This window comes from Callorhinchus milii, unplaced genomic scaffold, assembly GCF_018977255.1.
Source record: "Callorhinchus milii isolate IMCB2004 unplaced genomic scaffold, IMCB_Cmil_1.0 Scaffold3, whole genome shotgun sequence".
Taxonomy (NCBI): Eukaryota; Metazoa; Chordata; class Chondrichthyes; order Chimaeriformes; family Callorhinchidae; genus Callorhinchus; species Callorhinchus milii.
In genome coordinates, this window is record NW_024704744.1 from 24,245,564 (window position 1) to 24,267,092 (window position 21,529).

Below are 21,529 nucleotides of genomic sequence, written 5' to 3' on the forward strand. Positions count from 1 at the left end.
TTCCAAAACACCTTTTATTTTTACACATTGCATTGAAATGGCGTCAATCATTACTACTCGAGTAGACAAATTGACAATACGAACTTACCAAGATTCAAAAAAATTGAGTGGAAACAAATCTACAATATTAAGTGCATAAATTGAAGGTGTGATTTTAGGCAACAACACATTCTTGCATAGTGTAACTGAAGGCACTAATCAAAGCAGATTCAGGCTGAACTATTCAATTTTAAAAATGGGCATAATTAGACTGTATACTCAAGAACCTCATTTAATATCAATGAAATTATTTAACAGTGCTACCTTATGTATACATTTCTCAAGAGAAATGTGATCTGAACCTCTTGACAGCATCACAATTTTGTTTATATATACATATTTATGTAGCAGAATTAATTCAGTAATTGTTAACTGCAAGCTTTGGTTTAATGGTGGAATTTCTTGTTAGTGTCTTTAGCATGGTCCAGCAGCAACTGACAAGGTGTGAACTCATTTCCAAAAATACTTTCATACTTCTTCATCTTGTCAACAAGATTGCTTGCTCCGTAGCTATCTACATATCTGAATGGCCCTAAAATGGATGAAAATACACATTAAACATCTATTTTTTTCTGAATATTGACATCTATAAGCAAATATTTAACATTTGTGCAATACTAAACATTTCTCTATCTGTTCTAGAGCTGAAACTTCATTTTTAGTATTGTTTCAAGGTATCCACAAACAGCTAAATAGTTAGCCATGCCTAAGATTCTTTCTTGAGCATCTTCTTCATGATATTGTTGCTTTTCTCAGGTCAGTTAGCCATTCAATTGATAAGGATACTTGAATCAAAAGCTGCAACAACTGAATTTAATCATCGTCTTATGCACACCAGCAAATTTTATACCATTGTACTCAAATGCACAACACACTTGGTGGCACTAGATATGGCTGTTATTATACTGAACCTAAATTACAAAAACATACAAAGAATTTTAGCTGCTTAGTGGCTCATACTGAATAAGTCCTTTGCTCAAAAGCAACAGGTGTCATACCTCCAAGACATGGTGGGAATCCCAGCCCAAAAACAGCACCGATATCTCCTTCAACTGGGTCACTTAGAATTCCTTCCTGAAGGCATAAAACGGCTTCATTCACAAATCTGCTCACCAAGCGCAACTGAATATCGTTATCTGATGAACTGAAAAGGGAAGAAACATGCGAATCAATTTTTACCAACATGAGCGTATTTGGATTTGTGCACCCAGAAATAATATTTGAAAGAACCTGAATAAATTAGTGTACAGTTAAAATAATTTTTACTTGGACATTAAAATAAAGGCTCTGCATTATCTTTCAGAAGTAAAAATACGTAATGGAGGATTTGTCCTCTTTTGTGATAGTGGATATACTCATTAACTTAAAAATACACTACATATTAGTTACTCACACAGGAAATTGTGTATTAATGCATCAATTTATAATGCAAATTTAAATTCAGATTTTTAGACAAAATAAATCTGAGGGATATGAGGCATTGTTGAAGAGGATCGCTTAATTTATACTACTGCAAGTTCTTTTCAAATACACACTGCGCAACCATTACCAGTTCTAGACAAATGCAATTTTTAAAAAAATCAACTTGTATGTACACACACACACACATTATATATTAAAAAAAAGCATCAAAATACTAAGTGACCACAGGCATTTAATGGCACAAGCAAGTTATGCTTAGAGCACAAATAAGTGATTTACTTTTTAATAAACAAAGCATCAACCACCTGCCATGCTTTCTAGGAGCACTTTGAATATGAATTCTTCCCCAATCGTAATTTAGTTTATGAGCCATTTATTGTGATCCAAGCTAATATCAAATCTTGGAAGTGAGCAAGACATGTACAAGTGAGCAAAAATGCATGTAAACATGTATATTTACACTGATCCTGTAACCAACATATTGTATTTGAAACACGTATTTACAACTAATTAGATCACAATTTTACTCACGCAGCAGGGTTTATAGGCAGCTTAAACTGCTCTAGGATTTCCTTTGCTCCTGGATTCAAAGCTCTGGTTTTCGAACCGGGCTGATAGATGAAGTTGCCCTTCCCTGACTTGCGTCCTGAAATAAAAGAGCCACAGCTAATTGAAATAGGGTACACAGCAATAAGGGACTGATCACCCCATTTTATTTATTGTTTTTAAATTTAGCGTGTCAAATTATTTCCCTGATTTTTGCCCCATTGGCATATGCCTCTGCTCCTGTTCTCCACCTTTCTCTTGGTGGGGTGCAGTTTCACAGGCACTGGTTATACTCCAGTACCTCACCCAAATGGCTATTGTTCACATGCCCTCAATAGCAAATGTGAGCAGGCCATGTGACTGTAGAGGGCATCACAGCCACGCCCAACCTCTGTTCCCCTGGCGAGTCTACATCTGGGAATGCCTGGGCCAATTCAGTCTCCATTTGCGACCCCAGCCGAGAGCATCAGCACAAACTAGGATTCGACTGAGCAAGATCCCTTCTAAAAGCTGTAAAGCTACAGCTTTACTATCCACCGCAGCATCAGGGCTATTCGCACTTTCACCAGAGTAGCAAATCTATAGGTAGCAAATATATAGCCAAGAGAGATCTTGGGTTTCATTTGGGTCAGTCAATTTCCCTATTGCAACGAATTGTAAACATACCTGTGAATAATAAATCAACCACTTAATTTCCAAGATGTGGTTCAGAAATGAAGCAATTAGGAGTTCTAACAGTTTACTGCCAAAAGTATCTTAATCCATAAAAATTTACGGCATATAAGGCAGCAATTCGACCCATCGTGTCCGTGCCGACTACCTCAAGAACAATTGATACCCTCCAGTTACTGCAGCTTGAGCCAGTGTTTCCCAATCCAGATTTCTATCCAGCCATTTTATGAACTTGAGTGACTGGATTGATTTCATTTGTGACTTGAGATAGCATTCCATTAAAAAGGAGTTAAATAAAATGTGGGTTGGAGATCATCATATCATACGGTTAGTGAGGATACAATGCTGAACATAGTTCTATTTCAATTACATGCTTTCCACTCCTAGGGGATGAATAAATGGAGAATCATCACATTTCTAAGCTGTATTTAGACGAACTACATCACATATAGTTTTACTTACCCAAAAATCCCTTTGCTACCATATTCTTTAGTACTTCTACATTTCCACCTCCCATTCGAGCGCCAAAGACTTTCCCAAGATCTTCTGCAACATGGGCTGCTACATCAATACCAACTTCATCAATCAGTGTAGCAATGCCAACAGGAAAACCAAAGCCAGTTGTAAGTGTATCAAGTTTCTTAGGATCACCCTCTTCCTGGAAATGAGACATAAATATCTAAATATTTACACAAAATAAACCTGGAAACCCTTCAAAGAAAACACACACACAAGATTTTACGAGTTTACCCAGATTTTTGACGACAAGATAAAGCAAATTTCTCCAAGCATCCTGACGAACAATCATAAGGTCATTCGCTTTGTGGCTGTTTGATGGACATTGCTGTACTCAAATTGGCAGCTATCTTTGCCTATAAAATACACAGTCACTAACTACCTGTGAAGCACAACAAGACGTCCCCCTTTATGAAACGACCAAGCTTTCAGCCATTTTTCCCCTACCCCAACCCCCACCTCGGGTGTAAATCTGAAAACTGTCCAGTGCCTTGGGAGGTCCTTCCAATGTGAAACAACAACAACAACAACAAGATTCCATTTATAAAGCGCCTTTCACGTCAGGAGGACGTCCCAAGGCGCTGCAAAGCCGCTATATAAATGTAAATTTGTATTGTAAATGTAAGGATTATATTAATACAGCAATTATTTAAAATGAGTCACTGAAAAGGATATAGTGATGATCGATTTGGGAAAAGGAAGACATCTAATCAATCTCTGAACAACCATGAGGTCCAAAGAAATAACATTTCCCTGTAGCAACTCCTTTCCTTTTTAAAAACATTTTAGCTCCAATATTGATGTAAACACAAATGCAGCAATAAACCTACTTAAATGTAAGGAGTAGCTCCATTTTATTTCTACAATAATGAGCACCTAACCAATTGATTTTTGAACAACACATTCACAGTTTTCCAATTATTTTATGACTAATTTGTCATTTATATTTTGGCTAAAAATTAAAAATGATTCCGTAACAATATACTAACAATAATTTATATAGCACCTTTCCAAGTCAGGAGCACGTCTCAAACACTTAACACTGCTGGCTAGGTACCCACATTCTTCACCCTTCAGTCTCCCACCAAATGTTTTGCAGATTGGAAGAACTTTTATTTTAATTCATAGGCTGAAATTAACTTAAAATATTTTTTTATCCGAACAAGGTCCAAACAAATCCAAATAAAGATCAATATGTTCATAATACAAGTTCATTGTCTCAGCAGGTTCTCAGTACCTCATCCAAGGATCCTGCACTCACTCAACAATAGGAAAATCTCCTTTCAAAAAATTAAACCAGAGATTCCTCTCCTGATCTCTGTCCATTGACTGAGGCTGGAATGTACACATCTTAACCACAAGAAAGAACATAAGGCTCAAATTGTAGGCACCTGTCTAAAAATACAGTTACATAAAATTTCTGTGAAGCACTTTGAGATATTTGAACGTGATAAGGTACCATATCAAGGATTATTTATCTATTTAAAGTGTGACGCCTTTCATGCTCAATAACACATCAATTCTCATGGATCATACATGGTTAGTGGCAATGTATTGGCTGCCAAACTCCATGGATTCCTCCAGAGTAGGATTTAAAGCAGGAGAGAAAATGGGTGAAGGAGGCAAATAAATTTGTTACTTTTTTGGTAAACGATATAACAATGTGTACACTGCACATTTAAAAAAAAAATCAATATAATATTAAAATAAAGATACAAAGGTTTGAGCCAAACACACCTGTAAGATTCTGATCGCTTCTGCTAACGTAGGTGCAAGACATCTTGTGGTATAGAAACCAGGGCCATCCTAAAGAGAACACAGCACGGTTGTGGCATTATTTCCTACCAGGAAGCCAGTGAGTAAAATATATAATTCAATCAAATTCTCAACTTTCACCTATCCTTTTTTTGAAAAAAAACTTTGTTCATACATACCAAGTTTGACATTATCCATACTAAAGTATCCAAACTACTGCAAATAAGATGTATGTTGCCATTTAATAGGCAGTTTCCTTTTCAGGAAGAAAAGTATATAACACGTGCATTTAAAACAGAAAACAATTAGTTCAACTTTGAGAAACATAAACAGAGCAAGTGATACAGAGAATTTAGTTAAAACCGTCAAAATACAGTACAAAGGGAGACAGGGGCACTATTTTGGAAGGTCATGCAAGGGAGCCAGGTCAAGTGACAACCGACTGAATTTGGCCATTTGAGGCCACGAAGCATTGAGTGACATTTTGTGAACAGGACAGACATCCAGTAGAATGCATACATGAATGTCCTGCATGGACTGAATATGTCAGAAATCAGGTATAGCTCTGCATGGCAAACCAAAGATTCTCTCACTCCACTATCTGCTACATGGTTTAGTTAGTTTAACTATATTAATCTAGTTACAATTAAGAAAATATTGATAATGATGTAATTTAAACCTGTTAAAATCATTTTATATTAGTTTAACCAGCAAGCTCAAGATAAAATAATCGATGCAGTTAAGAAACTAAATGTATACACTAGGCAGAAGGAAATAGGGGGATAGGAAGGGAGGAGGCTTGTGTGGACTGATTGGGCCGAATGGCCCATTTCCATGTTGTATCATTTTATGTAACTCAGATTTTAAAATAGTGATAGTGGATAGTGAGTACGACTACAACGTTATCAAATGTCAGAATCATTTGGGAGAAATAATTTTACGTTCCACAAACAGTTAGGTAATGCAGATTAAATTGAACTTCAAAACACACCACAGTAAAGATACAAAAATCATTGAAATAAAATGGCCATTTAACCTTTACGACAATGATGACTTTTCCCTGCTTCAGACCAAGAGCTACAGCTGCTGCAGTTGTATCCTTGGAGGTTTGATCTGTGGTGATGATTTCCAGGAGCTGCATCTTGTCCACAGGTGAGAAGTAGTGCATGCCAATGACCTGGATACCAGCAGGAAAGGAGAATATTACAACTGAGCAATGGCTCAGATGACTTAAAACAGTCAGATTATTCCAAAATGCAACATAATTATAACTTTAATTTTTTATATTAAATACATCAATATTAATATCAATACAAATAGTGTATACAAATTAATATTTAAAACACTTTCAGTTCTTTGAAAATGGAATCCATTTTCTTACTTTACATTTTCTGTTGTCCTATAATTTTAAGACGTCCACCCAATATGAAACAACCAGATTACATTTGTATAGCGCCTTTCACGTCCCAAGGCGCTGGACAATGTACAGCATTTCAGACCTGAGCTGGGGTTGGGGGGGAGAAGGGAGGTGACCAATGGCATGGTCGAAGAGGAGGGTTTTGAGGCGGGACTTGAAAGGTGCTACATTAAATGAAGGAACTATTACTATTAAGAAAAAGTACCTTTCATTATTGCTTCATGAATGTAATAACCAAGACTTTGTCACATACCTTGTCTGGTCTCTTACTGCCAGCGGCAATTTTAGAAATTGGTAGAGCTGACGTATTACTGGCAAATATACAATCAGGAGAAATATTCTGCAAAGAAAATCATGGAATAATATTAATTAATGAATTTACTTTTGCCGATTTATACATCAATAATTTGCCAAATGATTTGCAAAGCAATGTGGGGTATATGACAATTATTTAGACAAACCTGGATTTTTAGTGCACATGTTCAAGCCATGGAAAGGAATAATGCTCTACAAATGGCAAAAAGACACTGTAGACATTTTTACAGCACAGAAGGCAGCCATGTAGTCCATTGTGTCTACAAATAATACAATTCAGCTTCTGATAGTGTAACTGTGCAGACTACTGATAAAATTACTAACAAATATTTATAGGTTTTTGTAGCAGTTAGGTATTCAAACATTAGTTTAATTCAGAGAAACACTTCCTGTATATTAACTGTGCAGAGCATTTGAAATTTTTCCCACCTGAGTATTTGATAATTTTATATTTACACTCAACCTCCATCTAACAGACCTCAATTAACTGGAAATTCAGACTTAGCCAGTCTGTCTGGGGCGGGAGGGGGAGGGGTGGGAGGGGGGAGAAAACATTCTGTTATCCTAGACGATTTCAAACTCCCGCCAGCCCAACTCTCCTGGTACAGACCCACGACACGGACCATGCAGCTGACATGAGGCCCACAGGGCCACACTGATTGGTTTTGCCAAGGGCATCAACACAGCTACATTGCATCCGTGGTGAGAACAGAACTATATAATTTTTGTTGTCTATTTTATTTTTTATGCCAAACAGTGAGCTCGAAAATCTAACTAGCTAGACTAGATCTCCCCCCATCCTTTGCCAGAGGTTGACTGTATTACAATTGCTTACTATCCTAATGAATGCCCTTTTCCCAAGCTACAAACCAACCAAAACTCTTCTCATCTGCACTAAGTTTTGCATGCCCAAAAATTCTGACCTTGCTGGGCTCCTCTAGCTGATCAATTCCAAAATCTTCACTCACATTGACAAATCCCTTCAAGACCTTCCCCATTTTCGTAACTTTCTGCAGCCAAACTCTCCTGCTCACAACCTTCGCTCGGAAATCTCACGCCTATTGCATGAACAGACAATCTGAAACACCCAACCTAAATCTATTATTATAAATCTCTCTACCAAGTTCCACCAATTGTCATTGGTCTCAACTGTGCCAACAGTCAATCTCCCTTCTCCCCAGGTATCGGTCATCAACTCTGAAAAGCACCTCACAATGTTATCCTGTTATATAAATGCAAGTCATTGTTGCAACACTCACGGCTTCAACCTCCTTCAGAACACGATGTTTGATTTGTAAGTCTTCAAATACCGCTTCAATCACCATGTCCGTGTTGTGAAATCCACTGTAATCTAACTGACTGTTCAAGTTTGACAGAATCTGATCGCGCTCGAATGATGTTAATGATTTCTTTTTCACTTTATCAGTCAGCCTATTTAGATACCAATGAGAATTCAATTGTTACAGTAAAGCTGTTTATCCAGCGATTTCAGTGCTTCATTAGACAGTTCAGACACCTAAACTTTTTCAGACCCGCAATCTTTCTTTACCAACTGTGAGAACAACTATTCAAACGAATAATAACTTGTAGTTCAAACATTTCAGAATATTCAAGATGAAAAGTTCACAAAAGAAATCATAGTTTTAAATAAAAAATAAACAGAGCATCTAAGAATGAAATAAAATGTTATTTTAATTATTACAAACATTAACAATAAACTATTTCAGTTAATTGAATCAAGTGTTTTTTCCACATGCATTACATTCAAAACAAATTTGGGAATGCTGGATAATATATCCATTATTCAAAGGACAAATATTGAATGTTATACTAATCCATTTACGTACCCTTTGTAGATTTGCTGTTGCCCTCTATCAAGACCTTCCAGAGTAGCATCCTTCAGAATAGTTCTAATATTTTTATCTGTAGTGACCTGTGCAATCCCAGCTCCCATAAGACCAGCACCTAAAATAGCCACTTTCCTAAAGAAAGAAATAACCATTGTAACAATTACCAATGCCCCATCACAACTGTATATTAAAAAGATTATACACAGGAATTTTTCTATTTAGTCACAAGAGTTTAAAGGAAATACCGTAGAAATACTTTCAAAACAATATACAAAATAACATTGTGTAATGTTAATATCAAAAGAAAACATTTGGGAGACATACCAATGTATACAAGAAAAAAAAGTAAAGTTGAACAACCTTAGCCAGATTTGGCTAGACCATTGAAAACAATTTTAAACAAAAATTGCACTTACTCCAAGTTCTTCTGTGGACTTCCAAACTTGTTCTTCTTGCAGGCAACTTGCCCATGATAAAGTCCAATAAGAGCTTTTGATTCATTCGTCATTGCCAGTTCTCCAAATTTCTACTCAATAACAACAACAAATTGCATTTATATAGCACCTTTCATGTCAGGAGGATGTCCAAAAGCGCTGGACTGTCGACAGCTTGCACCTAAACTGGGATTGGATTTGGTTGTGGGGGCCAAAGGGGGATTGTGGTGGGAAGATGACTGAAAATGCAGTCAGAGGAAGGTCGCGAGACGGACCTTGAAGAAAGGGAAAGAACTCCAGGATGGAGTTCCACAGAGAGTGGGGGTAGAAAGGCTGAAGGCCAGACATTCGATGGTGATGGTGAAGAAGGCATCAAGCAGAGGAAGTGGGCATGATGGTAGGGTTTTAGAAGGTCACAGTGGTAGGGTGGAACAAGACCATGGAGGGATTTAAAAGTGAGGACTTGAACTCAATCCTCTGGGGATGGGATCCAGGCAAGGATGGGGTTTAAACACTCTAGTACTAGGCGGGACAGCGTAAAACTCATCTTTTTTCTGGCTATCAAGAACCTCTTGGCACAGGTTTTTAAACATTTTTAAGTAAAATGTATTGCATTATACACCTGAAGTAATGGTGTACTCCTTTTAATATTTTTCTATTTCACATTAATCCAAGCAGCAACTAGTGAGTCACATTGGAAATTCATTAGTAGCACAGTAATAGCATTGGTAGTAGCACAGTACAGCAAATATTATATAATAATTTATATTATTTTCGTTAATTACCTGCGATTCAGCCAGATACCCAGCATTTGATCCATTCTCCAATCCAGTCTTCACTACCTAAAATAATGTAAAATCAATAGTTTGAATTCCATTAATGTTATTGAAAGACAAAATAATCTTAAGGCTCTATAAAAGTGACATTTTCAATCATTACCTCAATTATCTTCAATGGAGCAGGATAGAGTCCTTTTGTCTGCTTCTTTACCTTTTCTTCCACCTTTTTGTAGATCTGTTGTCTAATGAAAGGGAAACTCATAACCCAATCCTGCAACTCTGTATTAAATCAAATTAAAAGTGAGTACACTAGAAAAAAAATCTCTATACCATCATTTGATAAATCTAAATAGGAGTATTCTACACTGTACTATAAAAGCAGCTTTTCATTTCAGCCTTGAATGTATTCAATTTAAGTTATGGACTGCATTTACTTATGTTCCAGTATTGCGGATTGTTCTCCTCAAGGATACCAGTCAATATACAATAAACTTAATAAAACCACCACCAAATATACAAAATGAAACTGGAAATAATTTAGTAGTTTTTAATAATTAAACAAAAATCTAAATCTAAAATGCAATCTTCATAATTGTTTAACAAATACAGTAGACTGTTTTTCAAAATATAGGCGGCATTACTAAATTAAGTATTTATAATGTACTTCAACCATTCTTGAATTGCTATCTATTCAGTATTTCAAATACAAGGACTTACTGTCAAATAGTTTTTTCTCCCGCTTAAGTGAGATCTGCTTGTTTGCAATTCCTCTGGCATAATGAATTGCTGTTTCTTCTAGGTATTCAATGGTCCCTTCCTCTGGAGTCTTCAAACCTGGCCCTTAAAATACATTATATATAGTGTATAATATATATTTTTAACTGCATTAAAACCTCTACATTTATATACAACAATTTTTCCACAATATCTAGAATACATAACAGCATGTGATGTAATCTAGCATATTCAATGCAAATGCATTTTACGAGCTACAAAAGGTCAGTCAAGTAACCTCAAGGCATTTTATAGCAGAGCAACCAAAAACATTAAAAGGTAATAGGTGTTAAAGATAATATGTTACTGTCACTAAAAATGCCTTTTGCTTATTCCATTAATTGTTAAAAAGTGAAAAAAATCCTGGATACTTTAAATATAATAGCTTACCAATTGTATTAACTAATTGGTCAACCAAACCCATTCGCTTTGCTTTATCTGCACGGATATTTCTCCCAGTTAACATCATGTCAAAAGCATTAGGAAGGCCAACCTGACAAATAAAATAATTGGTTTTAAAAAGTGTTTTGAAAGGTGAACCAGCATATTAAGATTCAATCTTTAAAATGTAAATATTTTATCCAAATGTTTGAATTCAAATTTCTTTTGTATAAAGATGTTTTCAATAATAAATCAAATATACTTTCCAGTATATAATTACACCCGCTCTTCATATTGCTAATTTTCTATTTTCTTATTTATTTCTAACTTTCAGATATCAAAACTATGGGTTCAAACAGGTTAAAATAATGATAAAGGTTTAATAATCTAACGTACAATGAAGTGGAGGATCCGGTCTTCAGAAATTTAATTCAGAAAGTAATGCAAAGGAAAAATACAAATTCAGCCACCTGGTTCTGCAACTTGCATTCAAAGGGAGTTCAAGAATCACTCTATCTAACTATAGTTGTAAAAGGCTCAGCTCAAAATCTTTATAGAAGGGGTTAATTTTGATCAAATGTACAAAATTCATACGTTCTCTGAACTTCTAGTGTCTGGTCAGATAACCTTAAGAGATGATAGCTTCCTCAAAGCACCTCACAAGTAATGTGCAACCTACTATATATCTAGCTCTTCACAATTAAAAGAAATCTTAGTAGCAACTAGGAATCCAAATGTGGAGCTGGAGACATCAATTAATCTGAGATAAGCAACAGAATACCTGATTGAAAGTGTCAATTGGCCCATGATAAATGAGGCAAATAAGAATGAGCCAGTGAGCAAGGCAAACTGCGAATACGATTGGAAATCATTGGATTGCCCTCTTCCACAAACTATGAAAAACTATATTTGCAGAACCTTAATAATAATAACCTTCATTCTGAACAGAGTAAAAATAACAACAACAACTTGCATTCACATAGCACCCTCCACGCTGGCGGAGCCCGAGGCCGAGCCAGGGGGAGGGAGAAGGTGACCTACTAGAGTAAGCAAGTAAAGAAAGAGAATAATAAAAATATCCTTTGACTGTTTTCGGATAGTGTGGCACAAGTTGACTGTCATATTTAGCTACAAATAAACAGTTATTGCAAGCAACAAACAACAATTGACTTCTTGTTAAATTACAGGTGCAAGGATTATTATGATCAAGCAATGATTATTTAATTTTTGTATTGCATATTAATTTACACATTAACAATTACCATTTTTGGCAGTCTCTGAGTGCCACCAGCTCCTGGCAGCAAACCAAGCATGACTTCTGGGGTACCTAGTACAGTCTTTCTGTCCTTTGTTGCAATCCTATATTGGCAGGCGATTGCAACCTGTAACAAAATGTAATAATCATAAAATTAATCCATTCTAACATAAAATGAAAACAATATATTTTAACACGTTACTCTTGCCTACTGGATGAAGGCATACTTTTCAATGCAACACCTAAGCGATATACTGTATAACAAAAGATTGCAGGCCTTAGTACTGATCTGTGCTTGAGATAGTTTCTCTCAAACAGAGAAGTCGGGGTGCTATAAATAGTCACAAGCAACCATATGCTAGGGAGCAGGGCGGAGAAAAGTCAGAGGTCCGACTCCATTAATGCTTTCTGTGAAGTGTGCATGGGTAGATGTCAGAAAAGGACACCAGTCAGCTACAAAGTCCCAAAGTCAAATAGGCTCCTAGATAGCACTCACTCTCTGGATTCACATGAATAAAAATATGTAAGATGTTCAGGTGAGGGGAGAAGAGAAAACTGAATGAAACAAATTAAGGAAAAAGGTTTAAGATTGTATACCTCCAATCCACCACCAAGACAGGAACCATTTATAGCAGCCACAATGGGTTTGACAGATTTCTCAATCTTTTCAAACATTCTCTGTCCCTCCTGAGATAATTGCGTCACTTCTTCAGCAGTTTTACACTGTTCGATCATTCTGCAATTAAAACAAGTCATTTTTCCTAAGTGTCAATATCTGCTTCCCAAACCACCATGTTTGCATGTTATTGCAGCTGTTAGTTATAACACACACATACCCCAACACAAGGTGAAATGAAACCCCAAAAACTTCCTCAATATCCCATGGTACAATAGTACCTCAATTAAAGACCCATTGTATGATTTATGAGGCTGGCATCCATTGCTGCACTTTTATGCACATTGTCAGAAATATACCATTAAAAATACAATAAAAGCATGATTTTTCTATGTCCCAGGCTGTTCTTGGCACTGCATGTAGCTTAAGTACAATGCCAAGCCATATGAACCAGAAAAGCTCAGGTACAATTCTTGGTCTGTGCTGAATTAGCTGATCTTAACTGAGATGGCAATAGGAACAGTAAGGTAGCAATCAAACTTCTGAGACATCCAGGTAAAGCTTGGAGCAGAGAAGGTTAAAAGTCACACATAAGAGCCTTGTACGCAAAATAGAAGCCCATGGTACTAAAGGGACAGTGGCAACATAAATACAGAACTGGCTAGAAGACAGAAAGCAGAGAGTGATGGTGAACGGTTGTTTTTCTGACTGGAGAGGAGTGTGTCCCCCAGGGATCAGTATTGGGACCACTGCTGTTTTTGATCTATATAAATGTCTGGACTTGGGCATAAGGAGTACAATTTCCATGTTTGCAGATGATACTAAGCTAGAAAAAGTAGTAAATAGTGAAGAGTTCAGTAGCAGACTGTACGGGGACATAGACAGACTGGTAAAATGGGCAGACATGTAGCAGATGAAGTTTAATGTAGAGAAATGCAAAGTCATGGATTTTGGGAGGAAGAATGAGGAGAGGCAATATAAGATGATGGTACAATCTTAAAGGGGGTGAAGGAACAGAGAGACCTGGGGGTTAATATAAGTAAATCTTTGAAGGTGGCAGGACAAGTAGATAAAGCTGTTAAAAAAGCATACAGGACACTAGGCTTTATAAATAGGGGCATAGAATACAAAAGTCAGGAAGTTATGATGAACCTTTATAAAACACTGGTTAGGCCTCAGATGGAGTACTATGTTCAGTTCTGGGCACCACATGTATGGAAGGATGTCAAAACATTGGAAAGAGTGCAAAGGACATTTACCAGGATGGTATCAGGAATGAGGGACTTCAGTTATCAGGAGAGGCTAGAGAAGCTAGGATTATTCTACTTGGAGCAGAAACGATTAAGAGGAGACTGAATAGAAGTTTTCAAAATTATGAGGGGATTTGATAGGGAAACAAGGAGAAACTATTTCCACTGGCGGGTGAGTCGGTAACCCGAGGACACCGATTTAAAATAGTTGTTAAAAGATAAAGAGGGGAGGTGAGGAGAAATGTTTTCACACAGCGAGTTGTTCGGATCTGGAATGCATTGTCTGAAAGGGCGGTGGAAGCTGATTCGATAACAACTTTTAAGAGAGTAGATAATTATTTGGGGAGGACAAGTTTGCAGGGCTATGGGGAGAGATCGGGGGAATGGGATTGATTCGGGTAGCTCTTTTCCAAGAGACGGCCCAGACATGATGGGCCGAATGGCCTCCTTCTGTGCTGGATAATTCTATGAAAAAGCTAATAAATCAATGTTTTCAATGCTTCACTCAAAAATGCAGGAATCCAACCCCGCAAATGAAGACACTTGACAAAGAATGTCAATGAAGAATCTGTAATTCAAGTTTATACTCATCAGATCAATCCTGAGTAATACACACTATTTATCTAACCCTTTCTTGACTTTTGAATGTTTGTACTACTTAAAGATTTATCTCAGAAATCTAATTCTAATTCTGCTGGCTCACCACTGGAAAATGTTGTTATCTTTTCCTCAAGGATAATCTTCCATTACTTCAGTCTTCCTAGCCATGCCTAACTGCTGTGATTCAGGCAAATTTCATGCTCTGAAGTATGCTTGGTGAAAACATGACAGGTAGACATGATGGTCAGTCTCTATAAATGACCTCACTTCACCCCTCCAGACAGAATCTGTAGAATTTGAACATTACCATTGACAAAATAACTAGCGATTACACTAGTACTGAGACCTAGGAAACAACAACGAAAATGTCACTGTCAGAAGGGCTAAGTGTTTATTAGCACATATTAAAAAAATGTCACTGCTTCGATGGAAGGATTACAAACAATTCTGTGAATTAGCCTATAAACATGGTATTAAATATTAAGGGAATTGGGCAGAATCACCAGAAAATAATTTGGATTCGGAAAAGATTTTATATGCAAATTATGGTCTGAAAGGATTCTTTAAAAAAATGTAACTAACTTACTTGATGTCAGCACCAGCAATGAAGCAACCTGGTTTAGTCGAGATCAGAACAACACTTCGAGCAGCATCATTTGACCAGATTTCATTCATTATCTGAAGAAATTCTGATTGTAGCTGTTGGGACAGGGTGTTCACCTGTGAAGAACACATAAGAAATCAGATTATAAAACTCGATATGACTTCGATTGATATTTTTCTGAGATGATATTTAACCTTAGAGAGCGAGTATTAGCAGCTACTCAACTGTTATGGGCATCGCAGTTGACTCCTGTGTCTTATGCTGGCGTCCACAAATGTGTCCCAATAGCAACTGGGAGCATGAACTCTGGCTGAGTTTTCCCTTCCCTAGCTCAGAAGCTAGGAAAATAGCATCCCTCACAACAGTGTTTCAAAACACACAAATAAGAGTTTGTAATGGGGTGGGTAAAGAGAAAAATCACTGGTTCTGAACAAAAAGTATCCAATTCACTTCTGAACAACAAATATGCCCTTAATGACCAAATCAGGTTTTCTTCCTACTCCACTGCGCAAAGCCTAATCTACAAAGCAAAGATATTCTAAATTTTTCTTTTTTTTAAAAAAAAGTGTAATGCATACTTCATGGAAAATTACCTTAGAGTTTGGTGTGTTGAAGCGAACAACCGCCACATCTCCTTTAAGTTCATAGTTAATATGGGTCATATCTAGAAGTAAAATATACGTTTCAAAAAAGTTGGAAACAAGACAATTGTGGAAACAAAAACAGATTCTGTACATGGTGAGTTTCTGATCCTCGTATGATTGCAAGTTCAAATGTTTCTCCAAAAGAAATGCAGAAAGAGGAACTGGCAGGAAAATCTCCCTGCACTGCTTTGCATGATTTGTGATTGCCAGATTAGATATTGGGCAAAATTTAGAAGCAAGTTACCTACATACCTATTCCTTGAAGCTAACAATGATGCTAGCCACATGGGGAGATTGAAGAGTAAAAGAACATAACTTCAAAACAGGAATTTAAAAATACAACATAACACATATTATTAAAAAGCTAATCTGCACACAGCAATATCCCACAAATAGCCATGAAGTGAGTGACCAATTTTATTTGGGGGACTGTTGGCCAAGACTGCCTTTTTTTTTTGAATAGTTCTGTGGGATCTTTAATGTCCACCTGAACAGGCAGAACATGATTTAACATTTGATCCAAAGGAAAGTACCTCCAACAATAGAGTCCTCAGCACTAGAGTGACAGCTTAGACTATACAAGTTTCAAGTGCCGACATGGGGCTTGAACCTACAACCTACTGACTCAGAAATGAGAGTGCTATCAACTGAGCAAGGCTGACACACAATGACAAATCTATCACGTGGAATTTAGAGGTTCCAGGTTAAATCCCTGGTTGCTCGGATTCGATTTGATCTGAACTGGGGCAGCAATGGTGGAACACTACCCACGAATGCTAGAATGCAGGGTTCCCATTTCTATTGTATCTTGCAGTTCAACATATCACACAAAATCAGAAACCCAACAATCCATGTTTAAATAATTATGCTGCATTTACCTCATCAATGCAAATTATTTGGAATTTCATAATTTAAATTGACTATTACAGATTTTAGCAAAATGTATTTTTCCCAGAAAGATGGTGCACAACTTCATATAGTAGGGCACATAATGTTATGTATATAAAATACAATTGTGTGGGTTGTGGATGGAAAAGTTTTAGCTGCATTGTGATTCACATCAAACAGATAGTTTTGAAACAACTTACTCATCGTAGCTGAAGAAACTGTGAAGTTGTGGCAGTTATAACCTAAAATGAAAGGTTTACAGCATCACATATAATAAAAATGAAAGAACAGTAAGTTTAGGTAAAACTGCCAAGCATAAAATAGTCCACACATTTACAAAGAAAAGTTATAATCAGGTTTCTATTATATTGAATAGATTTTTGGGAAAACGTCAAAGGTTAATTCTAATCAAGCCATAGTTTATTCCTTTTTTAAATAATTAAAGCTCTCAAATAAAAATCAATTTGCCACTCAACTTGCTCAGAAAAGCTACAATGGTTTACAACAACAAAATTACACTTGTATAGCGCCTTTCACGTCAGGAGAAATTCCCAAGGAGCTGGACAATCAGTTTTCCAGACCCGAGCTGGGGGTCGGGAATGTGGTAGGGTGGAGGGTGGGGGAGGAGGGTGATTGAAGGCACGGTCGAAGAGGAGGGACTTGAGACGAGTCTTGAAAGAGGCAAGGGAGGGGGCGAGGCGGAGGGACTCCGGGATGGAGTCCCAGAGGGTCGGGGAGAGTGGCTGGAGGCCCATCCGCCAATGGTGGGACGGGCGAGGCAGGTATGTAAAGCAGGCCGGAGCCCACTGCGTGAGGGAGCGGGCAGGCTGGTGGAGGGTTTTCTGGCTACTGCAGACCTAACTTTCTCTGATGCCATGCAGTTTATCACAATGGGAAAGTGGACTCAAATTATCCAGCAGCAAACCAACCTTCACTCAACTCCCCTTTAATAATAATAATAATCCTTGCATTTGATATAGTGCTTTTCACGTCGAGAGGACGTCCCACAGAAACACACTGTAAAGTGAATTGACTGTATATTTGTGGCGAACGCGGCAGCCAATTGCGCACAGCAATGTCCCACAAACAGTCGTAGATTGAAAATGACCAATTTATTATTGTTTTTTTTCTTTGGAGGGATTATTATTAGGCGTGTGGAGTAAGGAAACTTGCCCAAGATTTCGCCCTGCCTGGAATTGAACTCAGGTGCTCTAACCACTGAGCTACAGGACTCCACTACTACATTAATTGAAGCAAGTATGTTACAACTATGCCTGTTCTAAACAAAATGGACCAATAAGGTGAACAGGGAATGAATCTGTATTTGCAATCTACATTGCTGAGTGACAACTTGTGGTTTATAGAAACTGTGGCATTATAATAATAATCCTTGCATTTCATATTGCATCTTATCACATCATCGAGACATCTCAAAACACTTCACAGGATATACTGTAAAGTATCAATACTGTGGACAACTCCAGACTCCTCAACTGCCTCTCCTCTCATCTCAATCTTCAAGGTTCTGTCCTTGAATGGTTTAGGTTTTATCTTTCACACCGTCTCCAATTTGTCTCTTCCAACGGTTTCTCTTCCAGGCCCACACAGTGTCGTGTCGTGCTCCCAGGGCTCTGTCCCCGGTCGCCCCTCCTCTTCAACCTCGATATGCTCCCCTTTGCGACATCATCTGCAGACATGGGGTCAACGTCCACATGTTCGCGGATGACACGCAACTATCTCTCTGCCTCCACCCTTGACTTCAAGACAACTGACATCCTGACAGACTGACTGTCAGACATCAAGTCCTGGATGAGAGCTAACTTTTCACAGCTGAATGTCAGCAAGACCGAGGCCCTACTGTTTGGCTCACGCCAGAACCTCAGCACCTCATGCACTGGCAGCATCAGCATCCACGGATGCACACCACTCCTCCTCATTACGCCAGTCAGGAACCTGGGCATCTTGTTCAACCCTCAACTGTTCTTTCTTCCCCCATATCCGTGCATAACCCGCTCCGAGCTCCCCCACCTCCGCAACATTGCCCGACTCCACCACTGCCTCAACCCTCAGGCCGCCGAGACCCTCGTACATGCATTCATCACCTCAAGGCTCGACTAAGGAAACTTCCCTCCTCGTCAGCCTCCCCAACTCTTAACTCCCCAAGCTGCAGATCATCCAGAACTCTACAGCTCGTGTCCTCTCCCGGACCAGGCTCTGTGACCCCTCACCACCACCTTTGCCCGGCTCCACTGGCTTCCCATCCCTCAGAGGACAGAGTTCAACATCCTTGTCCTCACTTTCAAAGCCCTCCATGGCCTTGCCCCTCCTCAATCTCTCACCTGCTGATCCGCTAACAACAGCTCCGATCCCTCTATTCAGCAGGCTCCGGCCTGCTCCAAGTCTCCCGCCCAACCCGCCCTACCATTGGCGGCTGGGCTTTCAACCTCTCTGCCCCCAACGTTTAGAACTCCATTTCACAATCTCTTTGCCTTGCTACCTCCCTTGTCTCCTTCAAGGCATGACTCAAGACACTGCTTTCGACCATGCTTTCAGCCGCCCACCTACCCCATCTGCCCTCCCTCATCCCACCCTGCCCACCCCCCCATGCTTGGGTCCTGATCCCCAACTATTCAGCCTTGGGATGTTCTCTCAACGTGAAAGGCGCTTTACAAATGTAATTTTGATGGTGTTGTAAAGTGGATTGACTGTCTATTTTGTGGGTGAAACACAGCAGCCAGTTTGCACACAGCAATGTCCCACAAACAGTAAGTGACTAATTTTATTAGGAGGATTTGTTCGCCAAGACACTAGGAGAAAGAAACTCCCTTCTGTTTTTGAAAACTGTACGCTATAGGGAATATATACTCTACTTGAGAAACATTTGTTAAAAGTATTGCAAAGCTGCAACAAAAAAAATCTCTGCTGCATGGCCTTTCACCTTTTTGCTGTTAAAATAACCGCTATGGTGCAATTTACTTTGCTGCACAAAACAACCACATGGATAAATTGCACAATATTATCTTGAGCTAATATAAGTGGGATAAAGGTCAATGTCGCAGCTGCCTATCTGTAGGTTATGGGCCTGGCTGTGTGGAGTGGGAGGAATGAGCTCTACATTACTTAGAATATGCCACAATATACCATGAAATGCATTAAAACTGCTTAAACCTATCAATACAAAAGCTAAACTTGTAGCACCCAGTATTTCTAGAAGTTAGTGTCTATTTGGTCTGCACGTCTTGATACTGACTGCCATGCAGCAATGAATATTACCATTCTAAATGTATAACATGTGCAAAATGCATTCATCATTTAGATTCACAAACCATCGGATATCTAAAAAATGATATTATTGGACATGGTTTGGAATTGCAGTTGGATTTGAGAATAAGCAGCTCAGTTTTTTTTTGTTGCTGAATTCATTCACTTTCTGAATCATACAGGACTTTGGGTTCTACTTATTGCTGAACTTTGGCATAGATTCTTTACATGGTTAAATACCAGGGCAAGGATGACCTTTGTCCCATTCCAGCATGGAAAAAATCAATGAGTCAGCAGACTAATGTATCTCCCCTTCTGTTGGCCTTGCACTTGTTTGTACCGCTTAGCTCGATCAAACCAAAATTTTGCATTATACTACACTCTATCCCTATCTGTATAATGCTGAGGCAGATGGATGGAAAACAATGTAGCAATGCATAAAACCAGTAAAATTGGAAGCTTTCAGAGAATGAATGGATAGGTAGGTGTTGAAGCAACAGGACAAGCTCAATTTCCAGAATTAGTTAATTCTATTAGATTTTAGTTAATATGCATCTTTTTATGTTAATATTTCTACAGGTTTACCTGGAACTATTGCACTACTATCTACATATTATGCTTTGGCTACTTGTTTCAGGGAAGAAAATGGATTGAGAAAGTTAAGAAATGTCACCATAAGGTACCTTACAAGTTCCTCAAGTCTGTAGCTATTTACTTTAATAAACAGCTATTGTCAAGTGTATCCAGGGATATCCTGGCTGTTCTAATGAATCCCCTTGAATTGCCACACAAATTCAATAAATAACTCTTGCATTTGATATAAGACCGTATAAGCTCCAAAGTACTTCACAGAATTTCCTTAAGACAGTATTCTATAGACAAATACGGCAGCCAATTTTTGTAAAGCAATGTTCAACAAACAGCCATGAAGTGAATGACCCGTTTTATCTGGAGGACTGTTCGCAAGGACACTGGGCAAAGCTCCTTTCTCTTTTCCAATAATTTTTCAGAGGATTTTTAATGTCCACCTGAATAGATAGATGAGACCTTGGTTTAATCCCAAGGATGGCACCTCTGACAATGCAGCATTTCGTCCACAAAATATACAGTCAATTCACTTTATAGTTTCTTCTGTGAAGCACTTTGAGATGTCTCGAAGACATGATAAAGCACTATATCAAATGCAAGGATTATTATTATTATTCCCCGGATGTGCAGGGTTTCTGGGGTTCAGTTGGCTCCCAAGTGACATGCCTGGCAATGGAATATGGGAATTGAGTCGCTCCTCTGCTTCAGTAGTCTGGTGCCTGAGAGATACACGACCACAATATTCCAAAGCACTTTTAATGACAAGTCGGTCAGTCTGGCTCATCAGCAGGACTTGGAAGATCAGAGCTGTCACTATGGGCTTGGATCCACTCATGTTAGCCTTGCAAATCAGATACCAAAAATGTAGAGTGTCCTAGCTGGACAAAAAAAAGAGGAAACTGGCCAGTGTTCATCATGACAAG

At 38.2% G+C, this 21,529-nt stretch overlaps 1 protein-coding gene across 1 annotated transcript in view; it reads right to left on the minus strand.

Annotated features, from left to right (window-relative positions):
* Positions 1-21,529, minus strand: part of LOC103183149 (hydroxyacyl-CoA dehydrogenase trifunctional multienzyme complex subunit alpha) — a 24,797-nt gene continuing 3,268 nt past the window's right edge. Inside the window, exons 2-20 of the mRNA XM_007900463.2 lie at positions 16,958-16,999; positions 15,819-15,889; positions 15,208-15,341; positions 12,753-12,891; positions 12,163-12,282; positions 10,910-11,012; positions 10,463-10,585; positions 9,906-10,024; positions 9,752-9,808; positions 8,949-9,058; positions 8,530-8,664; positions 7,942-8,113; positions 6,621-6,707; positions 5,987-6,127; positions 4,933-5,001; positions 3,142-3,337; positions 1,993-2,107; positions 1,038-1,183; positions 1-571 (exon numbers count right to left, since the gene is read on the minus strand). Coding sequence (XP_007898654.2) covers positions 426-571; positions 1,038-1,183; positions 1,993-2,107; positions 3,142-3,337; positions 4,933-5,001; positions 5,987-6,127; positions 6,621-6,707; positions 7,942-8,113; positions 8,530-8,664; positions 8,949-9,058; positions 9,752-9,808; positions 9,906-10,024; positions 10,463-10,585; positions 10,910-11,012; positions 12,163-12,282; positions 12,753-12,891; positions 15,208-15,341; positions 15,819-15,889; positions 16,958-16,999 — 2,225 coding nt within the window. The 3' untranslated portion in view covers positions 1-425. The remainder of the gene's footprint in view (positions 572-1,037; positions 1,184-1,992; positions 2,108-3,141; positions 3,338-4,932; positions 5,002-5,986; positions 6,128-6,620; positions 6,708-7,941; positions 8,114-8,529; positions 8,665-8,948; positions 9,059-9,751; positions 9,809-9,905; positions 10,025-10,462; positions 10,586-10,909; positions 11,013-12,162; positions 12,283-12,752; positions 12,892-15,207; positions 15,342-15,818; positions 15,890-16,957; positions 17,000-21,529) is intronic.